The sequence below is a fragment of the Anabrus simplex genome, chromosome 3, assembly GCF_040414725.1.
Source record: "Anabrus simplex isolate iqAnaSimp1 chromosome 3, ASM4041472v1, whole genome shotgun sequence".
NCBI classification, from domain to species: Eukaryota; Metazoa; Arthropoda; class Insecta; order Orthoptera; family Tettigoniidae; genus Anabrus; species Anabrus simplex.
Window position 1 is genome coordinate 504,713,780 of NC_090267.1, and position 11,251 is coordinate 504,725,030.

General features: G+C 39.6%; 1 protein-coding gene across 1 annotated transcript in view; it reads right to left on the reverse strand.

Moving 5' to 3' along the window:
* The window catches only part of CycA (cyclin A), a 214,866-nt gene extending 212,070 nt beyond the window's left edge, over window positions 1–2,796 (reverse strand). The window contains exons 1-2 of the mRNA XM_067143668.2: window positions 2,753–2,796; window positions 2,230–2,669 (exon numbers count right to left, since the gene is read on the reverse strand). Coding sequence (XP_066999769.1) covers window positions 2,230–2,391 — 162 coding nt within the window. The 5' untranslated portion in view covers window positions 2,392–2,669; window positions 2,753–2,796. The remainder of the gene's footprint in view (window positions 1–2,229; window positions 2,670–2,752) is intronic.
* Window positions 2,797–11,251: the final 8,455 nt, after the last annotated feature.

Consider the following 11,251-nt stretch of genomic DNA (forward strand, 5'->3'; position numbering starts at 1 on the left):
ATATATGACTAACTGTACCAAGAACTGTAGTCTTTTGAAGATAGGTACTTTATTTTCAACTGCCTCGTGAATGTTCTGAAACATATTGAACTGCAGATTGTGAAATTTACAATAAACTGGAGGAGGCTGATACCGCCTCTACAAAATTTTTGTTTCTATGTTATCAGACCGCAGAGGACAAAAGAATCAAAACACAAACTGAAACTAGCCCACTGCGATAGGACAATGTGTGAGAGTTCATGATTATTGTCTTAAATGGAACTAGGGAACCATCCTCTATTAACACTAATCAGAGGGAGAAAATTGGAAGGGCTCGACACTTTGAAAAATGAAGGTATTACCCAAAGAAAGAAGAGGGCCATGAAGGGCGTGAAAATGACACACTCCCTAGGCCTCGGAAACCTAATACCGTCGGGGTCAGGAAAGATCAAGAGTTGACCAAGAGAGGTCGGGTAGGATAGATGACTGAGGACCTTGGTACAAATAGAAGCAATGCCAGGACTCTGTTAAGGGCCCCCTGGTGACGAGAGTGAAGTACTCCACAATACAGATTTGTGTCCTAGCAGTTGCATGTTTGGATCACAGATTGGGTTACATCGCGCATTCCTATCTACGAAATGCCACTGTAAAATTTGTCACAAATGGAACATAACAATTGCTTTTACTTAAATGAAGTGAAAAATCTGCGGTAAATTAAGAAATACCATCGTTATTAGAGACAGGACTCCTTTATGTCTTATTCCGCTGCTGGTGCCGTCTTTTGTTAATTTCTTGAGGTCCAGGGCTAGCACCGAGGAATGTGAGTGCTATGTCTGGATTCTCATTATCTTTATCCATATGACTAGAGTGGCCAGTTCAAACAGCAAAATGGAGGTCAACAGCATTCACAATATTTCATTCTTCAATGAGGCAAATGACCATGTTATAGTGGTGTGGCTCGAACTCTACGGAAAAACAACTAAGGACGCATTCAACAACTTGGTGCTGCACATTACAGAGAAATATCGCAGGTAACACAAAAATGATTTTTGTTGAAAGACCCCTGGACCGATAAATATTTTTTATTTTTGTTCGAACGAAAATAGTATGATCCCTGGACCAATAAATCGCTAGTCCAGAGAATTCTTCTTATGTACATTGGCCAAAGCTTTTTATCGCCTATTAAATCTTGCATATCGCGATACAATTCAGGAAATGATGTCATTCACAACTGAAGCAATGAAACGAAAGCAAAGAACTTCAGTGAACAAAGACATCACACACAAAATTGTTGACAGGGTCAGACAAACAAAAGACATACGTGTTACTGTGAGCGTAGCACCAAAGGTACCTGTAAAGTAGTAAAGTAGCTGTACATAATATTCTCCAAATCTAAAATATTTTTTAATTTACTGCAGATTTTAGATTTCAGCTGTGTAAAAACAATTATGTTCCATTTGTGACAAATTTTACAGTGACATTTCGTAGATAGGAATGCACGACATAACCCACAGATTGCTCCAGTAGTCCACTTTCTATATGCCAGTGTTTCATTGTATCAACTTTGTTTATAGAACTCTTTCAGTTAAGTTAGAGATGACAAATTCTATTATAAAAATAAATTGATAGCCTTCAATTGCAACTTATCTCATTTTTATCCCGTATTGGCATCAACTCAACTAAGGTTTAAGTTAAAGGAAGAATCCCACCTTCCAATACTTATTTGCTTTTTATGGCTAATCTGTGTAATCACGAACATATTCCAGCTTAAAGTCTAGTTAAATGACTAAAGAACAACACCTTTCATTCCTCTGATTTGGAACATCTTCAGCTAAAAACGTGTAAAAAATACAAAAATTGGCACATAAGAAAAACACTTATGTTGATATAAAATATTCCTTCATATTTAGCGTCATGTTTTTTTTAACTTGCAGAGATCCATAAAAGGAAAACTAAGGTCAAACACGGCACGCTTTAGATTAAAAATTTAATCTTCCTCCTAGTATCTTAGAAGTAGGCTAATAAAGATACAATCCAAAATCGCCAATGACACTTGTTCTAAAGAGTGTGATAAACCAACTCACAACGGCTATAATCACAACACCCAAAAGATGATATAATGAAAGATTCTGAAGGAGAGATTAATAACATCAGGGTTAAAATATCTATCTACCAAAATGTGTGATTAGCAACAGTTGACATTTAAACTTAAAGCAAATCTTAGGAACAGACGACACAATAATCGAGTACCTTCTTACGACCTTTCTGAACATTAGGCCTCAGAACATTATTACATAGTACACCAAGCACGGCTCTTTTTTGCTTCTGGTCAGCATTTTGAGGCTCTTTCTGACGTAGTCGCAACTGTGCATTGCTATTTTCTTGATCTTGATGAATTCGAAATGCAGCCATGTTAACAGATCTTGTAACGGCTTCGATTGGTTATGTCTTTTTGAATGGTTGTTTTGACAGCAAGGATGTAATTCAACAGCACTCGTTACATGCGAGACTACATACACATTTCGTGGAACATTTGTATTACAAAATCGTCATAGCTCCACAGTTCCAATCACACTTCAAATAATCTTTACCAAACATGACTGCTAGGATACGTTAAAATCTCCGCTGTTCTTAAAACAGACCAATCAGAATTATTCATCTACCTTCCAGAGTCTCTAGCGATCCAAAGCCTGAAAGATAAAACATAATAAATACAAACTTCTTTCAGTTATATTCTATGATTCCGCAATTCATTCCAACGCGACATTAGTACCTGCAAATCCCCCTCTAATTAACACTACAATAGGAAAATTCTAGTTGTTGTCGTAACTTTAAAAAGACATGACCCTTAAATAATGAACCAAACTGCTTGAAACATCTTTGAGTTGGGAAATTATTTTCTTTGGAAATGAGTCAACAGATGGCAGCAGGTTACATCACAGAACACCAATATCTATAACATTATTCTGTTCGTGAAGTTGATATGGGCTCGTTATTTCACCCAGACACAATACTGTATTATATATGTACTAGTTCTACGCGCGCACACAATTCGAATAAAGTAGTACACCAATGCAGTTTACAATGTTTTCTGAGTACGAAGTACTTGAAGATTGAGGGAAGTAGACCATGCAGCGACCTCACAAAATGGGTTCAAACCGGTGTTTGACACTTGGCGGGTGAATCAGAAGAGCATTTTAACTTATCGTTATCAGTTCCCTCTTAGCAGTGCTAGTGTGCAGTTGAGTGGACAGTTGCTGTGAAGAGGTAGCGTGGACGGTATTGAGTACTGATTCTACGAGTGTAATTCGTACGTTATGGGGGAGCAAAGTGGTGGTGAGGAGTCTCCTGATCCTTCAACCCTCACAGTTGCTCGAGAAGAGACAGTTCAAATGGACCAGGATGAGGATGATAGTCCAAGTGAGAATAGTGGTACAGTGAGTAAATCGAATACACCAAATGCGGTGGTGAATAAAGAGGCTGGTGCTTCGATTTCGAAGACTGAGTCGCAGGAACTTTATCCTAGTACTCATTATGGACCTTTCATTATTTTTGTGGAGTCCACAGAAACAGGCAATGTCGGTAACATGCATCCTATGACCCTGGGTAGAATTTTCTATGAGAAAAATATTCCAGGCATAAAATCAGTGGCCCGCAAGGGACGAAATAGGGTACAAATAGAATTTGTATATGCCGTACAGGCAAATTCATTTTTGAAGCACCCTTTATTAGTTGAGCTTAAGTTACGGGCATACATACCTAGCTCTAATGTATTGCGGGTAGGAGTTATCAGGGGAGTAGAGAAGACCTTGAAAGAGGATGCTATATTAAAGCACTTAAAGTCTCCTGCTGTTATAAATTCTGTAAAGCGTTTGAACCGTAGAATTGTTAACGAAGAAGGAACACAGTATGTCCCTACTGGATCTATAAAAGTGGTTTTTCGTGCGCAGAAACTTCCACAGTATGTGTCATTATATCAGGTGCATTTAGAGGTGGAGCCAAATGTTTTTGCTCCCATCATCTGTAAAAAATGCCAACGGTACGGTCACGTTGATAAGCATTGCAGAGCGACAAGTCCAAAGTGTGGGAAATGTGCATTGCACCATACTACTGCGAACTGTACGGAAACTTTCCTGCAATGCGTGCATTGTCGCGGTACCCATTCAACTGGAGATGTTGACTGTCCAACTCACCAACAGCAAGTCCACATTTAAAAGATCATGAGCCATCAGAACTTATCGTTCAAGGACGCTGTACAAAAAGTCCAACCTAGTGAATATAATGTAGTAGACAATTCCCAGAATTTTCCCCCTTTAACTGGGGAGGAGCAGACTCCTACACAGTCGAATCCCCGTAAGAGAAAATTCACACAAGTAAATTTAAAATCACCGAGACCAGTACCAGCCCCAGGAAATGATAAGGAAGGTTATCAAAATTTGGTTCGAGAGATTCCCCGCATGGAGATGGCAGCTTCAAGAGTTACACCTGTTTCCAATGGCGCAAGCCGGCGGATGGAGGCACCTTTGGACGAACCTGTTGCCACGAGTAGCGCCTCAATGGCGCAACCGCTTTCGTCATTTCATAGGCAAAGAGAATATTTTCAAAGTGGTCTTTATCAATCTATTCAGCAATTGGTACAATTATTGGGTGATCACCCCGCGTTAGCTCATAATGTATTCCAGTTAAGGGACAGGGTTTGCAGTTTTATTCAATTCTATGATCAGAATCACTCAATGGAACGCTAGAAGTCTAATGAACAAACGTCATGAGCTATTTAAATTAATTCAGGAAACAGTACCCCACTTTTTAGCTATACAAGAAACTTGGTTTAATCTTGAGACTCGCATTAAGTATCCTAATTACAATGATGGACCCGGTTACGGTGGGGTTGCCTTTTTGGTCCACTCGTCCGTGACATATCGCATTCATTCGAATATTCAGGCCATACCCCATACATATGTTATAGGATTATATTATATGCATATTTTACTTGTGATATATACTGTCCTCCTGAATTTTCCATTACTGAGAGACAATGGAACCAATTCTTTCAACAATTTACTACCGAACCATATGTTTTTATTTTTGGAGACTTTAATCTTCATCACACACTGTGGGGAGGAAATTTGGATACACTTCAAGGTACACAGTTCCTTAATGCAGTAAATAACCATACTCTTGCTATTTTGAATGATGGCTCTCCTACGCGTTTGACTGCGCCTTCTGCCCCTCCTAGCGCAGTAGATTTAACGTTGTGTAAGAGAAATATGGTGTCTATCACTACATGGCATACTTTGAGTGATACATATTCCAGTGATCATTTCCCTATTGTTATTTCTTATGGTGTAGGCAGACCATTTTCTCCACCGCCGCACACATCGCAAAATAACATGATTCGATCGTTGAGGAGATTTAAACCGCAAATATATACCGCTTACATTGAGGATGCGTTGCAAAAAATACCGGAAAATAATTTTTCATATCAAACTTTACTGCAGATTTTAACAGATTATATTAATCTTCACCACCCCATCATCGTTTCACCCCCTTTATCTTCTAGGAAACCTGCGCATGTTAAGTGGTGGGACGAGGAATGTCATTTGCTGATTCAAACCCGCAAAGTACGTTTTCGACAATATAGGCAGCACGCAACACCTGAAAATTACTTCCGGCTCAAACGACACATAGCACAAACTCGCCGAATTTTCCATCAAAAACGTCGTGTCGCTTGGAGGGAGTTTATATCGTCCTTCACGCGTCAGGTTCCACTTGCAGACTTGTGGAATGCCATCAGGGCAATCACACGAGTTACGCAGCACTCCCCTGCCAAGACCATCCCAGGTCAGGTATTAACTGATTTTCTTGTTAGAGAGACGCCAGATTTTGTTGTACCACAGTATGTTCATTCCCAAGACCCACTAGATGCACGTTTTTCCGTGTTGCTACAACCCAGCGATTATCAGGAATTAGAGGCAGTACTCCAATCGTGCTCAAATTCCTCCCCAGGTCCAGATAATGTATCATATCAAATGCTCAAATTATTACCTAGTAGAGCAAAGAAGGCATTATTAAACAGGTATAATGATATTTTTCGCAATCATAGTACACCTGTTAGTTGGAATGATTTTTTTCTAATTCCCATTCTTAAAAATAAGCAATTACCCACTGAGGTTAGTAATTATCGAGGTATAGTCCTCGGTTCGTGCCTCCGTAAAGTCTTTCTAAAGATCTTACTTCGAAGAATCATATGGGTATTAGAATACTATAACTTGACGCCTCGATATCAATATGCCTTTTTTAAGGGACGCAGTACATCTGATGCATTTAATAGTTTTGTTATCGATTTACTATTAGCTCGTCATAGAAAACATAGTACCATAGCGGTTTTCCTTGATATTCAACGGGCTTATGATTCCGTACCTTTGAACATATTATGGGAAAAACTTCCAACTCTTAAGATTCCTGAGGGATTTATTATCATTCTCAGACAACTTCTGACTTATCGAACACTCAGATTTAAATCGACACCTTATACAATCCAGCCCCGGCAGGTAAGTAATGGGTTGCCACAGGGCGATATTCTGAGTGGTATTCTTTTCGCTCTTTTCATGAAAGATTTCGAAACGGTCATTTTACATCATGCTCGACTACAGGCGTATGCTGACGATTTTTTGCTTTATTATACACATGAAGATTTACAGCTCTGTAGACAACATATTAGTTTCACGCTTCATGAAGCTAGAACATGGTTAGAGGCCCATGGGTTAAATCTTTCCATAGCGAAATGTCGAGCGATGATATTTACACATCACCGAACCTATGACCGATCGCCACTTGCTTTTGATCAGTATGAAATACCAGTGGTTAGTCACCATAAATATCTTGGGTTATTTATCGATCAAAAACTTACATGGAAACATCATTTTTTATATTTGCGTTCGAAGAGTGAACGGTATATTCAGGTCATACAAGCTGTAACCCGTAGGCAATGGGGGGCAGATCCCGTTGTGGTGCTATCTTTGTACAAAACCACTATTAGATCGATATTGGACTACGGATCACATATTTTTGACTTGGCATCGTATACTAACTTGAATATTCTTAACACTTGTCAATATAAAGCAATACGCTCCTGTATTGGAGCTTTAAAGTCCACACTTACCAATGCACTTTTAGTCGAATCCTGCGAAGCTCCCTTACAAGTACGTAGAAAAATACTTGCGACGAAATATTTACTTAAAAAGTTTTCTTTAACAAGTCATCCTTTAATTCCGAAGTTACAGTTACTCTCGGAGTATTATTCCGTACGGCGTCAGGGTTTACGCAGATTGCCAGTACTGTTTCATGCTTTTACTACATTGAAACAGTATACCTTATTACACAGTGTTAATTTAATACCCTATACCTTACCCTATCAGGTTTCTTATTATAAGCCTCAAATAATATGGCCTATACGTAATGGCTCTACTAACGTTACTTGTCTGCAGGAGACCGAGATTTGTCCTGTTAAAAGAGTGAAATTTTCTAATATTCCACGAAGTATAAACATTTTTACAGATGGGGCAAAGAACATTAATGGAGTTGGGTCCGCTTATTATATACCTTCTCTAAATGTTAAAGAACAATATGGTTTGCCTAGTGACTGTTCGATTTTTACGGCGGAGTTATTCGCTATACAGCAAGCTTTACTTTTTGTTCAGCGACAGGGATATACGCGAGTTACAATCTATACGGATTCGCTGAGTGCATTACAATCTTTGGTTTCGTATGAGTTATCCTATAATTGATATGTATACAATGTCAAGAGTATCCTTTATATGCTTGACAACGTCGGTACTTACATAACTTTAGTATGGGTACCAGGTCATGTGGGTATCGAGGGCAATGAAAAAGTAGATTGTCTTGCAAAACAAGCTTCTCGTCTTCCTGTTCCGAATACTAACAATATTGTTCCAGCTTCTGATTATGTAGTTGTTATCCGACAGGAGGGGCGTCAAGAATGGCAGAATTTCTATAGACAGACTGCACAAGTCAAAGGTCACTTCTATTATCATTTACAACCAACACTTTTAGTTAAACCTTGGTTTATACGAGGATCCTATACTAGACGACATATTATTAACATCATTCGGTTACGGTTTAATCATGCCCTTACACCACAATATAGATCACGTTTCCATTTAACGCAGGATACAAACTCTTTGTGTGGTACAAATATTCGTAATGGCGACTCCAACCACATTTTATTTGAATGTTCTTTATATGCTAACCCCCGTAAAAAACTTATGACTAATCTCAAGCGACTCAAGCAGGTTTTTCCAACCAGTGTTTCTTGTTTGCTCTGTAATCCTACAGTCGAGATTATTCGAGTGCTAAATTTGTTTCTAGATGAAGCCAATATCGTGTTATAATTCTGTCTGTAATATAGGGTGAGAATTGCTCATGCTTTTGAAGGTTCCATTTGAGTGATTCCTCATATCATTAGTGTATTACTTGCGAGTGCTATTTTGGATTCTTCGTGTGGGTGAAGCTTTCGACGCAGTGTGATTGCAAGATTGGAAGTTTCTCGTATGAAAACAGTCTGCTCTAGCAAACTAGGGTTGTTATGTGATATAGTGAAGATCAGTGTTTTGTGTTTTTCTACTTGCAAGCTCAAGCATCAATTATTGAACTGAAGTTTTTCATTTATACTAGTGAGTTTACATGAGTAAACGAGTATTGACTGGGTGAAATGTCGTAGACACAGCCCATAAGCATCAGCAAGCAATGGGTTCAAAGCACTTGAAGTAGTTCAGGAAAAGACGTAGCACCTAGACAACTGAGAGTGAGGAAATACGTATAAAAGACTAGGAGACATAGGAAAAGCACAGGGACACAAGATATACTAATCTTCACGCTAGAGTGGCCGTCTCAGCGACTTCTACAAAACATACACACCGGGCCAACATATAAGGGATAAGCAGGAGAGGGCAGTGGAACGACGGAGGGGTGGATGTATGGGAGAGTGTAGGACTTTGGACAGATGGAAAGAAATATCTGAGCAACGTATATGGGGGATGTAGAGAGCGCAAAGTGTCAGTGAAATCGTAAACAAAGGATGAAGAGGGGCGACGGTGTGTTGATATGAACATCAATGAAAATGTACACGCGATCGGTGGAGGGAGAGATGAGAATAAACGGTAGCTGTGTGTCTTGGTTGAAGAGGAGGCGTTAGGGTGGTCGGGAGGCAAATGAGAATATGATGAAATATGTAAGTAGTGTCAATGTATTGTGGGAAAGTGGGGTTATAGTTGTAAAGTAGAGTGATCTAAGAACTGATTTAAGATACGTATGATTGTGGGAGAGGGCTTGTATACGAGACATGCAATTGACGAGGGGAGTGGATAATTGTATTGTATTAAGCTGGAGTACAGGCATCGGCGAGGAGAGTTGTACAATGGGCATTGAAAAAAAGAGATGATTGATATCAGCATCTACAGATCCACAATGACATAGGGGATGCGGTTGTAAGCGAAATCGAAATTTATATAGAGATGTGAGGGAATGATTAAAGTGAAGACGTATGATATTGATGATATGACGACGAGTGTAGGTGGCGTGTTGATACCAGAAAGTAGTAGGTAATATGGGTTGGAGACTATGATAGAATTTGCCCTTCTGACATGCAGATGTTGTCCATGTGTTTTGCCATATTTGTCGTTGTTGTGATTTGAGGAGAGATATGAAATCTGTGGCTGGAACAGAAAATGTAGCTGGGGTTGTAGATAAGAGGGAAGCCTCTTTCGCTAAGCGATCGGCTCGTTCATTGCCTGGTATGTTCTTATGTGCAGGTATCCAAATGAGGCTTATTTGGACACCTGATTGGTGTAAATTGAAGAGGATGTGTTTGATATTATAAACATACCAGTTCAGCGTAAACTTGTTAGATTTTAGTGTTTGGAGCACGGAGAGAGCGTCAGTGAATATATTAGCAGATTGGATGGATGAATGTTTGATGTACAGTAATGTTTGTCGGACGGCAAGGAGTTCAGCACAAAAAATAGAAAAGTGGGACGATAAATGAAACAATTCAGCATACTGAGTCTGTTCGTAATAAAAAGCAGCGTCGACACCACAAGAATTTTTGGATCCATCAGTATAAAAATTGGGACAGGCATTAGTGGATGAAATGGGAATTTTTTTAGAATGTAGAGGAAAAAATGAAAGCCGGTAAGGGAGCATAGCAAAAGAAGATTCTTTAGAATGAATAATAGTAGGAGTATATTGAATCACGTCGTATGCCACAGAATAGTATGGTAGCACATGACTACGAATAATAGTAGATTTAAAAGGGGAGATAGACTCAAATGCCCAAATTAAGGCAGGGGCTCGGCAAGGATGTGTGATAGGTGTTGAGAATGATTGAGCGAGTAATTGTATTTTGGGTAGAAGGTTATTGGAGAGCACTATAAGTCGTTTGAGGAGATACTTAGATGCTAGAAATCGGCGCCGAAAGAGAAGAGGAGGGTCACCAGTTTCAACTAATAAGGCATTAGTAGGAGTGGTAGACAACGCACCAAAGCATATCGTAGTGCTTGATTTTGAGTTGTGGTGAGGGATTGAAGGCCAGATGGTGATGCAAGATCAATTATATGTGCACAGTAGTCGAAACGAGCACGGATGGTGGAGCAGTAGACTAATTCTGCTGTAAGAGGGTCAGCTCCCCAGGAACGACGTGTAATGGCTTTTAGGAGGTTAATATACGTGGCAGTACAGTTGCGTAGGTGTTGTATATGTTGGGAAAATTGTAATTTACGGTCAAGGATAATGCCAAGATATTTATGGTGCGAACGTATGGGAATTTCATAGGTATCGAACAGTAAAGGCTCGGAGTTGTAAACACGCTTGGTAATAAAGATTACTGCAGAGCATTTACCGGGTGATAAAGAGAACCCATGAGTGTGTAACCAGGACTGAACTTGAATGAGCAGCCGTGTTATGCATTTGCGAGCAACATCTACGTCTTTATGGGAAAAGTAGAGAACTATGTCGTCGGCATACATAAGAATTCGGGCAGATTGGAGGGCAAGTTGCTCGAGGCCGGATAAATATAAAGCAAACAGTATTCCACTGAAGATATCACCTTGGGGGACGCCGACAGTAGCTTGACGAGGGGATGGCGTAGTGAGAGGAGGTTTGAAGATTAGAGTGCGAGACGTTAACAGAAGACGTAGAAGAGTTATGAAAGTGGTTGGGATGCCTTTCTGTGATAACACATCCCATAACATATTCA